Source organism: Taudactylus pleione, unplaced genomic scaffold (genome assembly GCF_031769625.1).
Source record: "Taudactylus pleione unplaced genomic scaffold, aTauple2 ptg000479l, whole genome shotgun sequence".
In the NCBI taxonomy this organism is placed as follows: domain Eukaryota; kingdom Metazoa; phylum Chordata; class Amphibia; order Anura; family Myobatrachidae; genus Taudactylus; species Taudactylus pleione.
Genome location: NW_028284881.1, coordinates 30,035 through 49,980, shown reverse-complemented (window position 1 = coordinate 49,980; position 19,946 = coordinate 30,035). Strand labels below are relative to the sequence as shown.

General features: G+C 46.6%; 1 protein-coding gene across 1 annotated transcript in view; it reads right to left on the bottom strand.

The window, feature by feature from the left end:
* The window catches only part of HIP1R (huntingtin interacting protein 1 related), a 126,657-nt gene that overhangs the window by 86,999 nt on the left and 19,712 nt on the right, over nt 1–19,946 (bottom strand). Inside the window, exons 8-9 of the mRNA XM_088449254.1 lie at nt 16,315–16,455; nt 15,682–15,739 (exon numbers count right to left, since the gene is read on the bottom strand). Coding sequence (XP_088305380.1) covers nt 15,682–15,739; nt 16,315–16,455 — 199 coding nt within the window. The remainder of the gene's footprint in view (nt 1–15,681; nt 15,740–16,314; nt 16,456–19,946) is intronic.

Sequence of the window (19,946 nt, the reverse complement as noted above, 5' to 3'; positions counted from 1 at the left end):
AGCCTGTGTGAGAGCCGATAAGACTAGATTAAGATTCCATGGCTGCAACTACGTACAAAACGGTGGCTAAATATACAGCACACCTTGTAAAAACATTTTGGACCCGCTGGAAAGAAAATGACAGGGCCAAAGCCTATAACGTCACGGAACGAAGGCAGAAACCAGCCTCCAAACCATCCGGAAGGGAGGCCACAAAATGTGAGGCGAAAACTTTGAACTGTTACACCACAAGCTGTAGAGTTTGCAAACCCGGAGGTAAGCGCGAGATGGAAACTGAGTCCGGGCTTGCAGCCTAGTACGGACCACGAGAGAGAAAGCTCTGCAGCTTTCTCACTCAGACACAGAAGGCCAGGCGCGAAAAGCAACCAAGGAAGTGCCCTTGTAGAAACAAGCCTAGTTGCAGCGGTTCTGGACTAAGTGGTAGACGCCACCCCAGGCCTACCGACCTCAGTAGAATGTCCGCGTACCATGACAAGCATAGCCAGCCTGGAGCCACTAGGATTACCCTCACTCGGGAAACCTTAACGCCCCTGGAGACCCGAGGGAACAGTGTAGACAGCAAAAACAGATGCTCTGGATGAAAAATTATGTGGAATTTTTCATCCAGCCATTTTTGCGTAAGCCAGCAGAAACCCGGATACTATGCAAAACTGTGGAGCCTCACAACAGTGCAAAGAGGCCATGAGATCCCCATGCGGAAGGCCTCACTCCCGAAGAGTAGGAAGACTACTGGAGAGAAAGATCACTGACCTGGGAGAAACCTGGTTCTGCTGAGAAAGTCCACTGACAGGCGCAGCAAAGGTCTCCACCCCGGAAGGACTTCGGCATCGCCGCCGCACACTGTTGCCTGTTGGAAGACGTACCTATGCCATCAACCTGGTCGTTGTCCGACTGACTGACCAGCCGGCGAGGACGGACAAGGCCCCCAATAGAGCCGGAAAGATGGCTTGGAGCTCGAGCCCATTGAACAGCCGAGCCGTTGCGGACGGTGACCCAAGGCCCTGGAGCCAAAAAGCAATTTCACGGCACTTCAGCCCAGGAGACTATCGGCCGTGGTCACCTGGCGAAGAAGAACGGAAACCCACCACCAATGTAGAGTGATGGGTGCTGCAGGACAGAATGGTAACTGACATGAGAAGGATGCCAAGCAAACCTGTCAAGTTTGGAGAATTATCCACTGGGACTCCCAGGAGTAGACACTGGTCCACTAAATGGTCTCTAAGTGGAAAGCAACTTGCCAACAACCGAATGTTCCACGAGGTCCATGGACCAACAAACCCGTTGAGACCAAGATTGGTAGGGTCCCTGCAAGGTCCGCCGCAAGAAAACACCACTGGAGATAGGTGACAAAGGCCACTCCCAGAACTGAAGGCGCAGACAAGACAGCACGGAAGACCAAAAAATAAGAGTTATAGTAGACTTACCATTGATAACTCTCTTTCTTTGAGGTCCATAGGATCCACAGGGATACCATGGGGTAATGTGGTTGGAGAGATCCAGGCACCAAACAGTTAAAGCTTTCAGCTCCCAGGATGCCTCGGGTCCTCCTCCATACATACCCCGTCCCCAGCCACAGGCCTTCAGTTTTGTAAACAAGCCTCAAGGTAGGAGAAGGAAAAACAATTGTACACCAGAAGCACGCTCACACAAGATGAGAATCCGTGACCGAAAGAAAAAAATACCCAATGCAACCAGGTGCGTCAGAGTGAGTGCCCTGTGGACCCTATGGATCTCGAAGAAAAAGAGTTATCAATGGTAAGTCTACTATAACTCTTAGCTTCTCCTTCAGGGTCCATAGAGATCCACAGGGATACCATGGGGTTGTCCTAAGGCAGTTCTCCTAAGGGTGGGGGACGCTCCTGAGTAGAAAGGAGAACTCATCATCCAAAGGAAGCATCCTGAGAGGCAAAAGTATAAAAGGCGTAGAACTAAGAAAAGTGTGGACAGAAGACCACATGGTTGCCTTGCACAATTGTTCAGCAGAGGCACCAGGACTAAATGCTCATGGCCCTACAGACAGTAGAATGTGCAGTCACCGTGTTTGAGACAGGGAGATCAGCCTGTGTGAACACCGGAGAGATAGTAATATGTAACCATCAAGCCAGGGTCTGTTTGTTAGCTGGCCATCCTCGTTTGTGAAAACCATAGAATACAAAAAGGAGCATCTGATTTCCTAACAGAGTTTGTACGCTCCACATAGATACGGAGAACACAAACTACATCCAGGGAGGCTTCACCTACAGAGAGGTCTGGAGCCTGAAAAGCTGGAACTACAATTTCTTCATTTACATGAAAACAAGACATTACCTTAGGAAGGTAACCCTCCCTTGTATGAAGAACAGCACTATCCTGGTGAAAAATCAAAAATGGGGAGCGACAAGAGAGCGCCGACAAATCAGAGACTCTGTGCAGAAGAGATGGAGGAGAAAAAGTGTCTGTCAACCATTTCAAGTCTACAGAGTCCAGAAGTTCAAATGGGGGAGCTTGTATCCCCCAAAGACAGATCCCACGGTGCTACTGGTGGAACAAAAGGAGGCTGAACTCGCAAAACTCCCTGAAAAAAAATTCTAACATCTGGTAATGAAGCAATCTTTCTCTGGAACCAGACTGACATTGCAGAAACCTGACAAAAAAAAAAAGAGAGACCAGATGTACCATACAACCATTAATAATTATACAAAATGTGCAAGGTTTTTGGCATAAATTCTGAGCTTACCCACCAGCGTCAAGGTAACCTCATCTGGTAAGTCCCTAAACACTATGGGGGTTAATTTCTGGGGCACCCCTAAACTATCCCAGCCAAACCACCCCAGGGCACCACACAAAATAAAATAAAAAATAGCAGTGAAGTGTTGAAATGTTAGGTAAGTGAAAGTGGCTGCTTAGTGTTGAAAGTGTTAGAAAAATAAATGTGTAAAAACAGAGTGATATAAAGTGTTAAAAATAAGTGTTAAGTGGTGCTGCCCCAAAGAAGTCCAGCCAGAGCAGTTCAATGGACCCCACGCCCCAAAATTCACCACATAACTGACTTGCTACATTGTACTAAATGCATATAGGTCTTACCTGTGGCTTTGCTAAACAGACTGTGCCTCCCAGCCAAACCTGGGGAGATTTGGCTGGGATGGTTTAGGGGTGCCCCACGCCCCAGACATGAACCCCCATAGTGTTAGGGACTTACCCGATGAGGTTACCTTGACGCTGGTGGGTAAGCTCATAATTTTGGCCAAAAACCTCGCATATTGTAGTATAAATTCGGACTGCTCGAATAAGTCCAGGAATATACACCTTGGACCTAGCGTCCGCCTCTTTAGTACGGAGAGGTTCCTGGTCCGAAAGATCCAGAATCTCCCCATCATCAGACGTCACGTCGTCATCCTCATAAGGAGCAGATAGAGAAGCCACCGGCCGTTTATGTGGCCGCAACAGAGACTCCCCTTGTAACACATCCGACAACTGCTGTACAGAACTAGTCAGGGAATTAACCCACGCAGGCTCCTGAGAGACCTGGGGAGGGGAAATAGGGAGACTGTGGGGTACCATCAATTATCTCGGGAAACCCTGCATGGGTGACGACACCACTGATTGCTGGGACAAACCCATCTGTGAGAACGCAGGCTGCGGAGCTAACTGGCCCACCAGGGTTGTAAGCGCTTTGGCGAAACAAGCCCAGGGCGGCTCCTGTACCGGTGCTGTGACCGTAATTGGCCGCGCCAATAAATAACACTGCCGGCATAGCCCTTCCGCGTTACCCTCCCCCTCCGCTATAGGTACTTTACACGTAGTACACTGAAGCTGAAGAGGAAAGTCACTCTCGGACATGATGGTAAGTAAGTATGTGACCCCTCTCACCAATACTTACTTAGTATAGCGAGAATCACCCTGCAAGCATCGCAAGGGCTTTAGCAGAAAGAACAGGGACAGTGATACACTACCTCCTGCATCAGGTGCCAACAAATTATTATGTTGTCTATAGAGCCTATTGCACACTTCTTAGCTTAAATAGGATGGGTATACGTGCTACTGCAGCTTGTCCCAAGTGTAGACTGTGACTTCTGGCATCTCCACTTTGACTGTCAGGACACACATTCTTTTTGGATGCAGGTGTGGCCCTCATGCTCTGTCCTGAAGATCCCAAACTGTGCTTATTTGGCCTTAACTTGGAGGAAACCTTTAATGAAACTATGTATGTTGTGTCTATCCACGCTGTCAAAAAAAAGTTATGGTATGACATACCTTTGTTAACGCTTTTTCTTCGAGGTCCATGGGGTCCACAGCCATTACGTTGGGGTATGAATCCCGGTCACCTAACAGTTAACGCAAACGAGTTCTCTGCTTCCCCATATACCCCAGCCCCTGCCTCAGGTAGCCAGTTCGTTACCAAGCTTAAGCAGGCAGAGACAAACAAAGGGTAACAAAGAAAAGACCCATACTCACGAGTCCAGGCTCTCAAGAGAAGAACTATGGAAAAACCTCCCTCGGAACTACAGGTGCGACCTCGAAGAAAAAGTTAACAAAGGTATGTCATACCATAACTCTTATTTTCTTCTTCGGGGTCCATGGGGTCCACAGCCATTACGTTGGGGATATCCCAAAGCACTAACCCTACGGGTAGGGACGCTCCTGGCTCTCGGAAGAGAGGAGAATCCTACGCCCAAAGGAGGCATCCTGAGAGACAAAGGTGTCAAAGGAATAAAATTTGACGAAGGTATGGATGGAAGACCATGTGGCTGCTTTGCATAATTGCTCAGCAGAAGCACCCCGGCGGGCCGCCCATGATGGACCTACCGCCGTAGTAGAATGTGCCGTCACTGAATCCAGCACCTGCATACCAGCCTGTGTATAAGCCAATGAAATTGCCATGCGAATCCACCTGGCCAGTGTCCGTTTATTGGCTGGCCAGCCATGCTTATGACAACCATAAAGCACAAAAAGTGAAATCGGACTTCCTCCATTTGCTCGTGCGTTTAACATAAATTCTCAACGCACGGACCACATCCAGGGAAGCCTCACCTTGTGAGAGACTTGTGCCCTGAAATGCTGGAACTACTATTTCTTCATTAATATGAAATTTAGACACCACTTTTGGAAGGTAATCCTCCCTAGTACGTAGTACTGCTCTATCTTGATAAAATACCAAGAACGGCTCCCGGAAGGAAAGCGCAGCTAAATCCGACACTCTACGTGCAGATGCCATAGCATCTTTGCTGTTAGCCACTTGATGTCTATTGAATTTAAAAGGCTCGAACGGAGGAGCCTGTAAAACCTTCAGAACTAGAGTCAAGTCCCACGGAACAACCGGGGAAACGAAGGGAGGCTGAATCCTCAACACCCCCTGAAAAAAGGTCTTTATATCCGGTCTCAGAGCAATTTTATGTTGGAACCAGACTGAAAGAGCTGACACCTGTACCCTTAAAGAGGCCAGGCGGAGACCTTTTTTCCAGACCGCTTTGAAGAAAATCAAGCACTCTGGATATCAGGAATTTCTATGGATCATACCCTTTCAGTTCACACCACTGAAAGAAAGTATGCCAAACCCTATAGTATATACGGGCTGAGGATGGTTTCCGTGCCTTCAACATCGTCCGTATAACAGACTCGGAAAACCCCTTCTTCCTCAAGACAGAGGCCTCAAGAGCCATGCCGTCAGCGATAGCCGATGAAGATCCGGGTACCAGCAGGGACCCTGTAGCAACAGATCCAGGCTCAATGGCTTAGGCCATGGAGTGTCTATGAGAGAGACCATAGATCTGTGAACCAGTGCCATCTCGGCCATGCCGGAGCTATTAATATGACAGTGCTGCCCTCTTGTTTGATCTTTCTGACAACTCTGGGCAGAAGAGCAAACGGGGGAAACAGATATACCAGCTTGTAACGCCACTTTACTGATAGTGCGTCTACAAACTCGGCTCTCGGATCTCTTGTCCAGGATCCATACCTGGGAACCTTGTTGTTCCTTCTTGATGCCATCAGATCTATTTCTGGTAGAACCCACCTGTCCACAAGGTTCCGAAAAACCTGTGAATGTAGGGCCCATTCTCCTGCATTTATCTCTTGCCGACTGAGAAAATCGGCCTCCCAATTCAGGATTCCTGGAATGAACACAGCAGATATCGTGGGCATATGAGTCTCTGTCCATACCAGGATCTTTGATACCTCTGCCAAGGCAGCCCGACTCCTTGTGCCCCCTTGATGATTTAGGTAGGCGACCGCGGTGCGATTGTCCGACTGTATCTGCACCGACCTGCCCTTTAAGATTTCCTGAGCCTGCACTAAAGCTTTGAATATAGCTCTTAGTTCCAGGATGTTTAATCGGTAGCCGGCTTTCCGCCACTGACCACTTTCCCCGGAAAGTGTGTGACCCCGTCATCGCCCCCCAACCTTGAAGACTGGCGTCGGCTTTGACTAATGTCCAATCCGACCCTGACTGAGATGCTTTGTCTGCAACCACCAGGTCAGGGACAACCATACCTCTGGAGAGAGACGCAGCAGCTGAGACCTGATCGTGCGATGATCCTTGTTCCAGCGAGACAGAACTAATTGCTGCAATGGTCTGGAGTGGAATTGAGCGTATTCCACCATCCTGAAGGTGGCCACCATCGACCCCAGGACCTGCATGGCTACTAGAACGAATATCTGCCTGTTGTGAAGCAACCTGCGTATTCGTGATTGTAGGGCAAGGATCTTCTCCTCCGGCAGATATATTTTCTGCACCACGGAGTCTAATCTCGCTCACAAATGACACATCTGTTGTACCGGACAGGGTGACTTGCCAGTTTATGATCCAGCCGTGACTGTACAGACATGATACTGTCAGCCTCAAATGATCCTGTACCTGCTGTGGGGACTGCCCCAGCAACAGGAGGTCGTCCAAGTAAGGCAAAATCCTGACGCCTTGGCGTCTGAGGCATGCCATCTTCACCGCCATCACCTTGGTGAATACCCGAGGGGCTGTGGACAGGCCAAACGGCAGGGCCTGGAACTGAAAATGTTCCTCCCCTACCGCAAAACGAAATTTTTTTTGATGAGCCTGTGTGATTGGGATGTGAAGGTAGGCATCCTGTATATCTAGGTATACCATATAGTCCTCCTGTTCCATTGCCAACACAATCGATCGCAATGTTCCATCCTGAACCCGGGGGCTCGAACAAATCTGTTGAGCTCTCTTAGATTCAGAATAGGCCGGTATGACCCATTCGGTTTCTGAACCAAGAACAGATTGGAGTAAAACCCCTCTCGGAACTGAGTCACTACTTCTGATGCTAGCAAAGGCAAGAATAGCCTTCTGAAGGGCCAAAGCTTTTTCTGAACCCACCTGCGGGTTTACACAAAAGAATCTTTGCAGAGGAGTCCTCCAAAACGTCAAGGAGTACCCTCGGGAAACAACTCCTCGAACCCAGGCATCCTCCGATGTGAGGTGCCAGGGCTCTGAGAACCGAAGTAGTCAGCCGCCCACCCTGGGATCCCCCAGGGGGAGGCCCGTTCCATCAGGCCACTGGTTTATCCTGGACCCTAGATCCAGGACATTTGTTCTGCCAGGGCTTCCTGGGTCCTGCCTTTTTTGGTGGAAATCTCGCTGAGGGCTGACCTTTGGCCTTGCCCTGTGGCCGAAACCCCCAAAAGGACGCCCTCCTCAATTTAGACGAGGTTGCTGATGGCAAACCTGCTGTCTTTGAGGCTGCCATGGAGGATACAATTTTGTCCAATTCTGGACCAAAGAGAGCACCTCCTGTGAATGGAAGGAATTCTAGGGCCTTTTTGGACCCGGCATCCGCCTTCCAATCCTTCAACCAGAGGATACTACGTGCCACCACGGACTGCTCAAACTTTAGAGGAAAGGATCCCTGCATCCAAGGCGGCATCTCCCAAATACGAGGCCCCTTCTCTAATAAAGGAGATCATATCCAGTTGCTCCTTAGAGGCATCTGGTAAAGACTCCGTTAGAGTCTTGGCCCACTCCTCAATAGCTCTTGCTACCCAGGCAGTGGCCATAGCTGGACGGGTGGCCGTTCCTGCCAGCGAAAAATTGTTTTGAGACAAGGCTCCAGTCTCCTATCCGTGGTTTGCTTCGGCGAAACTGCTGGGATTAGCAGAGTGGTACGTTTAATCAGCTGTGCTACATGTGCATCAACTTACGGTGGATTCTCCCGCTTGGCACAATCCTCTGCTGGAAAAGGATATAGAAGCGCCATTCTTTTAGAAGAATGGCTTATCTTATCCGGACGGACCCAGGCTTCCTCCATAAGTTCTGACAAATGTTCAGACTTCTGCCTTAACCAGGGGGGCTTTCCAAGGCGGAAGATCCCCTTCCTCGATATTTAACACCGATTTTACAGCCCTTATCAGAAAAGGGACATCGGCTACTGGGAAATGATCATCACCCTCCTCGGAGCTAGACTCCTGTGAAGAGTCCTGTGCCTGTTCCTCGGAGGAGGCGGCGGCACTGGAGTACTCACCCATATGAGGCGATACATGGCGCCTAGATTTAGGATGATTTGGCTTGACAGCCTGAGGCTGAAAAACCCCCGAGGATGATGCCATAACCTTACCAGCACCAGGGTCCATCCAAGGTGGCCACATCATGGGCATAGGATGCATCTGCTGAGGTAAACCCCAAATGGGTGGTACCGAGGCAGCCAGCCGTTCTGCCACCTGAGCCTTTACCTGAGAAAATGACGCCCAAGGGGGCTCAGGGCCTGAAACAGGCAAACTTAATTGGTGTGGTGGCTTAAACAGTTCCCACAAAGCCCATTTTTTTAGAAAGTCCTGTGGGGACAATCCTGCCTTGCAGGCTATACAGGATATCAGCAACGGGGCTCCCGCCACCTGACCCTCAGACTCCTTAGACATATCCCTATGCCACTGGTTCTGAGTGTCTATGTGCTGATTTCTACTCTCAACCCACACACCTGTTGCAAGGGAAGGGGAGAGACAGTGACAGTATACAGGAATTACAGTTTTTACAGAAGAAACAGTATCCATAAACAACAATCACATGCTCTCACTACCACAATCAGCCTAAGCTTAGGTAGGATAGAGCCCTGTAAACACCTAAACCAGCAGTAGGCAAGGTATACAGGGAGACTGCCCAGCGTCCTGTAGGAGCAGCGTTCAGAGAGCAACTGACATACACTCTGGCTGCCCTATATGGAGGCTGGGAGGAGCAATCCACAATCACTGTGCCAGAGGACTGAACTAGCGTGTGGATTGGGGGAGGGGCCGCCGGGGAAGCGTACCTCCCCTATGCTGCTTGGACCTGACCGGTAAACTGACCTGGCCGTCGTCACAAGCCCCAGCTGGTCAGGAACATCATATCCTGGCGGTCTAGGCAAGGAGACAAGCCATATGCCTCCTGACTGCAGCCCGTCTCCGGTCAGTCTCACCGCCGGAGGCCGGACCGCCACGCGAGGCTGCTTCCAGGACAGCTCAGACCACCCGCTGAGATAGAGAGTAAACCTCGCCCTTTTTTTTGTTACTCGTCTGCAGGACTGCTCCATCAGTCCCACTGTCTATGTGATGAACACACCAAACAGGAAGAATTGGCTACCTGAGGCAGGGGGTGGGGTATATGGGGAGGAACCCCGATGCATCCTGGGAGCAGAGAACTCGTTTGCGTTAACTGTTTGGTGACCGGTATTCATACCCCAACGTAATGGCTGTGGACCTCATGGACCCCGAAGAAGAAAGTATGGTTTGGACCGGAATGCCCAGATGGTCAAAAGAGGAGAGCCTTTTTAAATGATAGTAAAAAGAGTACTAAACACTGCGCATAGCGGGATAACTAATTGTGCGCGTTGTGCTGCTGGTATCTGAAGGGTGTGATTCCTTCTGGTTAAGCATATAGAGAAAAGCAATGGATACTGCGCTCAACCCCTAAGAGAACACTAATTTGCAAGTAAAAAATATGATTTTTACTCACCATAAAATCTCTTCCTTGGATTCCATCTGGGGGATGCCATTACTTCTCGGTTATGCGTAGTGAGGTGTGGAGTTGGACACTAGCTAATTGAAACTGGCTCCCACCCCTCCCCTTTCACCCTAAGCTCAGTCTATGTTTAACAAAGCCGGAGTAAGACCCACGGAAGAAATGAGAAACCAGAGACCAACAGTTATCTAATATGAAACCAAACAAGGGAGGAATCTTGGCATCCCCCAGATGTACTCCAAGGAAGAGATTTTACAGTGAGTAAAAATCGTATTTCCTTTTTCATCCATCTGGGGGATACCATTACTTCTGAGATATACAAAAGCAAGCCAATTAAAGGGTGGGAGGAGTGTCGAAACTGACAGCTCTAAGAATTTTCCGCCCAACACTGGCGTCCCTCGCGCCAAATGTATGGAAACCGTGAAACCTTGTAGAAGTGTGTAATGATGACCAGGTAGCTGCTTTGCACAGCTGCACAACTAAGGCACCATGCCGTACAGCCCAAGTAGCCCTTACAGCACGAGTCGAGTGTGCCCGAATTGAGGCCAGATTTGAGGACAAATATGCCTGCCAAATGGCAGAAGTGACCCATCCAGCGATGGATCCTTTTGAGGCAGACCAGCCTCTTTTTGGTGCATCAATCAACACCAATAGGGAATCCATAAACCTCAAAGACGCAGTACGGTCCAAGTAAATGTTTAACGCACGTACCACATCCGACAGTGTTAAGGAAGAAGATTCAGTAGCCACTGAATCCTGGCGAAAAGCTGGCAGGACAACATCCTGGTTAATGTGGAAAGCAGATATCACCTTCGGAAGAAAGGAAGGTTTAGTGCGTAACACTACCCTATCCTCATGAAAAATGAGAAGCGGAGATTTACAGGAAAGAGACGCTAACTCAGATACCATTCTGGCCGAGGCAATGGCCAAAAGGAAAAAAAAACTTCAAAGTAAGATATCACAATTCTACAGATTCCAAATGCTCAAACGGTGCCTTTTGAAGTGTCTCCAAAACTAAATTCCCAAGGAGGAACCGGCGGGACATAACGAGGCTGAATGCGAAGAACCCCCTGCAAAGTGGTCTGGACTTCAGGAATGGTGGCCAATTTCCTTTGAAACAATATCGACAGGGACGAAATTTGTCCTTTATGAGAGAACAAACTAAGACCCTTAACCAACCTCTCTTGCAGAGACTAGATACTTGTAAACTTTCAGGTATGAACTTGTGTTGTTCAAACCAAGAAATATATATCTTCCATATCAGATGATAAATCTGGGAAGTAACTGGTTTGTGAGACTTTATCATGGTTTTTACCACAGATTATGAAAACCCTTCGGCCCTCAAAATATTTGATTCAAGAACCATGCCGTCAAAGCCAAGCGAGGCAAATCGGGGTGACGCATTGGACACTGAAGTAACAGATCTGGGCGCAGGGGCAGACTATACAGAACATCTGCCAACATGGTCCGAAGAACTGTGTAAAAATGACAGAGCGGCCAGTCTGGAGCCACCAGAATGACCGGCCGTGCAACTGATCGAATCTGCTGAATTACCTTTGGTAACATTACCAGAGGAGGAAAGATGCATCTCTGCTGGAACACCCAAGGTGCTGTCATGGCATCCACCAGAGATGCCAGAGGATCCCGGGACCCAAACCCGTACCTTGGAAGCTTCTTGTTGAGACAAGACGCCATTAGATCTATGTCTGGAGATACACATCTGGCAACTATTTTCGCAAACACCTTCTGGTGTAATTCCTATTCCCCTGGATGCACACCGTGGCAACTCAAGAAGTCCGCCTCCCAGATGTAAAATTGGTGAAATAGCTGGAACCCAATTTTCTGCCCAATGAAGGATGTGAGAAACCTCCCTCATTGCTTGCCAGCTGCGGGTGCCACTCTGCTTGTTTATGTAAGCAACTACATTTTCTGGAATTGTCTGATTGGAGTCGCACTGGTAAATTCCTTAGATGGCATTGAGCCTGAACTAATTCATATCGAATTACCCTTAATTCTAGTGTATTAATGGAAAAAGAGGCCTCCTGGATGGACCAAAGACCCTGTAAGTAAGTGTCTGTCTAGAACCACCGCCCCCCAGCCTGTTAGGCTGGCATCTGTGGTGGCAATGGTCCAATTTATTACTGACAATTGACAACCCCTGTTCAGATTTGCATCCTGTAGCCACCAGCGGAGAGACTGATGGGTCTGCAGAGATAAGCTGAACATCTGCCTGATTAATCGAGGGTCTGGCTTCACTTATCAATGAAGCAATTGGTTTTGTAGTGGACGGCCATGAAATCTGGTGAAAGAAACCACCATTTTCCCAGTATCTGCACAGCCCTGAGAACTGAGATATGAGACATCTGTAAAATGGTCCTTATTCTGGATTGCAGATCCTGAATCTTTGCCTGGCGAAGAAACACTCTGACACTGGGTGTCAAAGAGAGGACCCAAAAATACCATCCTCAGATGAAATTACATTTAATTTGGAAAAACTGATGATCCAGACGAAGCTCTGAAGCATGCCTAAGGTAATCTGAAGATGATGTTGCAATAGGGCTATTGAGGATGCTCTTAGCAACAAATCGTCCAGATAAGCCAACACATTTATCCCCCACTCCTGAGTAGGGAGATTATGTGTGCCATAATCTTTGTAAAGAACTAAGCACCCAAACAAAAACAGTAAAATAAAGAAATTAAACCTAACTAAAAGCTATGACCTAACCAGTGCCATACTCCAAGGCACTAAAAACAAGACTGGGCTTAGGATGGAAGGGGAGGGGTTATATAGGGGGAGGGAGCAAATTTCAATTAGCTAGTGTCCGACGCCACACCTCACTACGCATAACCCAGAAGTAATGGAATCCCCCAGATGGATGAAAAGGATATGATATAAAGGCAAATTAATTGTAAAATATGTAACTTTACTACTGCTCTAAATTAAATTAAACTCATGTACATACAAATTATGAAAATATGTACAGCATAAGTGGACACACCCACCACCTAGATGAGGTACGAGGTGTGCAGAAATAATGATCAATCTGATAAACACACCGGACAAAATAATATGGAATGCGGAAAGACAAGGTGGTATAAGTTCAACAAAATGGGACGTGAACATGCGTGTAGATGGTGACACAAACTACTGGATGATCATTGTAAATAACTGAGGTATTGATACAATGCGAATTTGTTGATATAGTTTCCTGTTTTCATGGGTCGTAAACGTGACATGACTGAGTGGCAAAAGGGAGCCATTGTTTTTGGCCGAAAGCATGGCCATATCCTGTAGGAGGTGATGGTGTTTGTTGGTGTGCCTTCGAAGACCGTGAGAAGTATCCATCTACAGTGAAAGAAGCATGGTCACCAAGAATCTCACCGGGGGAACAGTGGCTGAAAATCAATCAGGCATTTAGGGTGCCTAGCAACCACCAATCTGGTACAAAAGAGTCAGGAACCGCTCCAACTGTAAAATGCCGGACCCAGCCAAACAGTATCAGAACAAACACTGCGGTGCAAACTGCATGGGTTACACATTTTCAGTCGTATAGCCCGGGTGCGTCCCAGGTTGAGAACCATCTAAAAGAAACACATGGGCCAAACAGCATCGTCACTGGACCATTTAACAGTGGAGACGCATCATATGGTCTGATGAATCCAGGATTTTGCTTAGATTCCAGTGACGGCCGCTCCAGAGTTATGAGGAGGGTTGGGGAAGCATGTCCAACAAGCGATGCAGAAAGGAGGTGGAAGTGTCATATTTTGGAGGTGTATTTCGAGTGCTGGAGCTGGACCCTTGGTTGAGGTGTCCAATCGCATGAAAGCGGTTGACTGTGTGACATTGTTGAATCATGCGGTTTTGCCATTTATCCAGTTTCTGAAAAACGAAGACCATCTTGTGGATCCACTGTTTTAGGATAACTGTACTCTCCATTGTGCTGGATTGGTTTGAGGAGCACCAGACTGACGTGCCACATCTCACGTGGCTCTCGTGGCTCTCCAATTCACCAGATCTCAATGTTATTGAGAAACTTTGGGAAACTTTTACAATTCCTGTAATTGGAACGGGCTGTGAAGCAGAAACACAAACACCCTCCGAATTTGGCTGCATTGAAGGACCACTTGGTAATTGAATGGGCGCAATGCAATATGTGATCCAGAGTCATATTGATAGCATGCCTCGGAAAATCAGAGCTGTCATTAAAGCAGGTGGTGATGTAACGCCATATTAACGTCTAATGTAGCATTCCATATTATTTTGTCCGGTGTGTTTATTCACACAAAGCAATAAAAAACAATACAACATATGCAAGACTTATATGATCTCTCTTAGTAGCGAGTCTATTACAACGTAAATAATGTCGGCTGTCAGTATCCCATAGGTGCTGGTGGTATCACATAGTCAATAGAGAAGTAGTGTGAATCCCTTCGAAATCTTAGATGGTGTAGGTGGTTAATGAATGCTGCCTGTTAGGTAGGTAAGTCCCAATGCGTCGCGGGTTCACGTTAATCACCTTGTATGATGTCCATATGAATAAACTGTCCATCTCCTGATCGTTGTAGGTTGCCTGTGATGTCTTCTGGTTAGGGGGATAGGGCATGGCCACTAGAATAGGTCTGGTACTCCGGACTGAGTTAACTAATGCGCGGAGAGAGAGGCATCGGCACACCTTTGTGCAAGCACGCCCCAGCGTCTCTGGCCCGCCAGTAGTTAACCACCGTCTAGGGAGGGAGTGATACAGGCTTGGGCTCAAAGGAGCTTGCCACCGGAGTACCCTCTCCACTTGTAGAGACTCAAGACACGAGGTGATTAGCGGGATGCCGCGACTCGCTGGGACTTATCCACCTAACGGGCAGCATTCATTAACCACCTACTCAAGTAGTGTGAATCCCTGTGAAATATATATTTTTTATTGCTGTGTGTACATATGAGATGGATCATTATTTCTGCACACTTTGAACCTCATGTAGTTGGTGGGTGTGCCCACTTATCCTGTACACATTTTCATTACTATTGCTATTGATAAAATGAAACTCATGTACATACAAATAAAGTTTTACTGTATTACAATGTATTTTATATTTCCATGTTTGTCTGACTGCGTATATATTGTCTGCCACTCGTATCGGTTTCCCTTTACATTGAGCCTCCCTGGCCCGTAATGTATTTTTATCATCCTATGCATATGTCTATGTCTGTGCATTCTCACGTGATAGCATTTACACACTTTGTACTTCCTTTTTCTCTTATTTTGGTTGTTCTATGCATTTATTGTGCTTTTTCAAAACCATAATAAAAACTACCTGATTAAACAAACAAACAAACAAAAAAAAAACGCAACACCATCGCGGGACATAAGGAAATTCTACATTAAGAGTAAGAAGATATAAGGAAAGGAAAATATTCTGTCTTAAAGGCACTCAAACTGGTATTAAAATATATGTATTACCTATAACTAAAATAAATGCCCCATACTAATCTCCTCCCATGCAAACATTCCAGATAGATGTGATAAGAAAACTAGACACCAAAAGAAGAACATTGTAGCTATAATTCTACCAGACCGGGGATAGGATAAAATATTTAGCAAATTGAAGAAATAAATCAGTGGTGATCATAAAATACAATGAGAGACACTGTATGAATATATAACAAAGGTTCATCGCGAAGCATGATTTAAAACTTTAATTGACATTTTACAACTGGAAAAAAACTAAACACTCAGTATACAGCTAGGAGGAACTTCTATAATCACCTGTGAAACTGCTCATGAAACCTGTCTCTGTGTCCTTGTAATGTATCTGCAGGTAGACCTAAAACACGAAGCAGGACAAGATGTCATTCATAATTGTCACCCATTTAGTGTGCACAATACTGTGCCACTACTTGCCCAAAGGAATAACTGAAGCCATTTAACAGTTTACTCTACCTCCTTCATTTATATGGATTATTTATATATACTGTATATATACAATGCTAATCTGATTATTCTCTTTGAATCTATTTTATTTATTTTGGGCACCTGGCAAAGTGTAACAGGACAGGACGGTTTGGTAAACAGATATCGGAGATTCAGCAAGGAACCTGCACACATACAGTATATGAGCAACAGAATTAATCTAGTGCAAGACGTCACTCCATGTAACCAAGTGCTATCAAAATGGTGCCATACAATTTATCGGTGTTTTTAGCCATCTCACAGGAAAAATAAATAGTGTCAATGGGACAACAGAGAACTTCCGGTTCCATTATATGAAATATTTCTTTAATACAGGGATTAACAAAATCATGTAGAATTCAGGAGTCAGTGAAAATGTACATCCAATAGATATAATACTAAAAAGTCAAGCACTAGCCATTTCCAACATAATATAATAAAGACACTTACATGAATGTAGTTTAAACATCAACTTGACGGTGTAGTGATAAAGATGGCTGCAGTCCTGAATCACCTGTATGAGAGGGGCCAGCTTACACTGTCCTGCTGACATCTGAGATACCGCAATGGCACTGTTCAACTGTCTGGAAACTAATCATTAGAACCTACATTACTTAATATAGTGCTATACAACTATACAAGTATGTGCAGTAACAACAAACTCCAAGTACCCTGTCAACTTCTGCGAGGTCTGTAATTTATAATGCAGAAGATGCTTGGCATGGTTTCAGTAAAACATTTGTCAAAACACAATTTAAAAGATTACAAACTAAAAAAGAAAAGATGTACTGGTACCATTTTCTAATAAGTTTAATGAACACGAGCAGTTCATTAATGAAAATAAGGAAAATAACACGTTATCAGTTTAACTTGGATAAACAAACACATTTGCCCACAGAAACTAGCATGCGTTTGTAACATAATATTATACCATACCATAATTAAAAATAACTTCACAGCGCATAATTGTTTAAAAAACATAATGTGTTTCATAACCTTTTTGTGATGGTAGAGAGAAACAATGACAAATAATTTCGGTAATTTCTTGGTTTGTGCTCTATGTTTTTTCGAGAGCAAAAACTTTATTGACAATCCAGGTACAGACAATCACAATCACAGCAACTTCACTCTCAGAAATGAGAGATTCTTATAGTTTAACCGTATTGTATTTCATCATAATTAAAACTTGTTGCTCATTACAAATATATCCTTGTGATAGAGGAAAGCATTATTAGAAAACCAGGCATCTCAATTGGTAGCCAGACACATAACCTTTATGAAAGCCATCTTACTTTGGTGATTGTGACCAGACTGTCAAGGGAAAAATATCATAAATCTCAGCAAAATGAAAAAAAAAAAATAAAATAAAAAAATACAAATATAGGATTGTTAGCCAATTTACCGGTGCATTTTTTTTCTATTAAGCAGGCTGGACAATGGGATTATAGGTTGGGGCTGGAGCTAGCACTTAATGAAATTGTAGCTTTAAATCTTAAAGTCTTCCCCCCTGCAATCCCACAATTCCTGTACTTCTTTAGAAGAGTCCAGAGAGGAGTAGCAGGAACCCAGTGAAACTGTTAGAACAACCAAACAAACCAGTAGGGAAAAGACCAGTCAAGAACCAAACACCTCGCACGACTAAGCCTGAGGGAGGGATTGCAGTGTTTCCAGCGTGCTTATGAGAAAAGGTTTCAACAGTAAGTTGACCAAAAATCCTATTTACTCTTGCAGCAAAGCTGGGGAATACTGGACAATGGGACGTTCAAAAGCAGTCCTCATGGGAGAGAACGCTCAGGCTGCGGGATCGGAGAACTGTACACCGAAAGTAGTGCCGCCAGAGGCACAAAAACCTGAAATGTAAGAATGAGCAAATGTATGGACAGGGGACCAGATAGCCGCACAGTGGACCTGTGCTGCTGAAGTTCTGCGTCACGCTGCCCAAAAGATTGCCGCCATCCTAGCGGAAGGTGCTGATACCTGGTCTGGTGGCGGTCGCCCCACACCAGAATAGGCTTGAGTAATGACCGAGCGGATCCAACACGCAAGGGTCTACTGAGTGGCCGGCCAACCATGTTCCGACACATAAAAAAGAACCTGCAGAGAACAGTGCAGCGTACCAAAGAAGACGTGTCCAAGGAAATCTGCAGAGCTCAGTCCAACTAGCAGAACCATATCATCCCAGTCCCAGGAATTTGCCAAAGCAAAAATAGAACCGGAAGGACAATATCCGAAACCAGTGTCGGCTTGAATCATAAAACCTGTACGGGGAACCGCACAATATTCATGGAAGACTAGCAAAGGCTGCTTGCAAACCCTAAATACGGAACTGTGCAGAGGGAAGGCAATAGCCATAAGGAAAACCAGCTTCCAAGCAACGAACCAAAGTTCCACTGAACGCAACGACTCCAATGGAGCCTGCGTGAGAGCCAATAAAACTAGATTAAGATTCCACAGCTCCACCTGCGGACGAAATGGTGGCTAAATACGCAGCCCACCTTGTAAAAAACAGGTTGGAAAGAAAATGACAAGGCCAAAGCCTATAACGTCACAAAACAAACTTGGCAACTGGCCCCCAAAATCTCTAGAAGGAAGGTCAAGAAATGGGAGAGGCGAAAACTCATAACGGTTACACCACGAGAGGTAGAGTTTCCAAATCCAGAAGTAAGCACAAGATGGAAAGAGTCCGGTCTTGCAGCCTAGTATGGAACACGAGAGAGAAAGCAACCAAGCAAGGAAGTCCCCTGGTAGAAACGAACCTAGTTGAAGTGGGTCTGGACAAAGTGAAAGATGCCACCCCGGGCCTACCGACCTTGGGAGAACGTCCCCGTACCATGACCAATGTAGCCAGCCTGCCTTAACGCCCCTGGAGACCTGAGGGAACAGTGTGGACAGCTGTAAAATTCTACACAACAGTCAAGGCAGCCACTTGCGGTAACCAGCGGAAACGTGCAGAGGCCATGATATACCAACGCGGAAGGCCTCACTCCCGTACGGGGAGAGAGCGCAAGACCATTGCCCTGGGAGAAATGTGGCTCTGCTGAGGAAGTCTACTGTCCCACTACCCATATGACCACAACTGAGAGAGACAGAACAAAAGTCTCCACCCCTGAAAGACTGCGGCATTGCTGCCGCACACTTTTGCCTGCCGGAAGATGTACCTATGCCATCACCGGGACGTTGTCCGACTGACTTCGACCGGCAAGCGAGGACAGACAGGGCCCCCAATAGAGCTGGAACGATGGCTTGGAGCTTGAGCCCATCGAACAGCTGAGCAGTTGTGGACGGTGACCCAAGGCCCCGGAGCCAGAAAGCAATTTCACAGCCACTCAGCCCAGGAGACTTTAATAAATTGTGAATATCTTTTTTTATGCACAATCCTGGCTTAACATATTTATCATATATACAGAATAAGGTCAGCGCAATCCATATATCCTTTCACCAACCGAACCTTGGACCAAGATTGGTAGGGTCCGTTCACTGTCCTCCGCAAGAAAAACACCACTAGAGAGAGGTGTCGGAGGCCACCCCTAGAACTGAAGGCACAGAAAAGGAGACAAGGGAGACATTGCCATAGTCGGGATACAGCACTGATCCGAAAGTACTTGAAACACTCGACCTAGGAAGGTCCATATCTGTGAAGCTGAGGTATCCTTTACAAGCAGAACGTCCAAGAGGGCCGGATTGTGATGTACTAAGAGCGTCAGCATTGACCGTATGGTTTTGCACACAGACGAAGCTGGGGCTCCACCGAAGTTAGGGCCCGGAAAATACAAGGGACCGAGTTGATTACCCACTGAAAAGGTAAAACGACCTGCCCAAAATTCGAACTAGGAAAGAGAGAGAACCCAAGTTTCTGTACCTGCAGCGGAACTGGAGCAAAAACACGTTGGCTGTGAGGAGTGGCATGCTAGCACGGTCCAATGTCACCGTGTTCGCCACTCCTTGGGGAAGAGCGATATGAAGAAACAAACAATGTTTTGGTGGCGGACCACCGGGGTCCCAGATGGAACCATACAGAAATATGCCAAACGCCCAGCTGTCAGACGCCACTCAAGGGTTGCTGAACCGGAGCAATCGCCCTA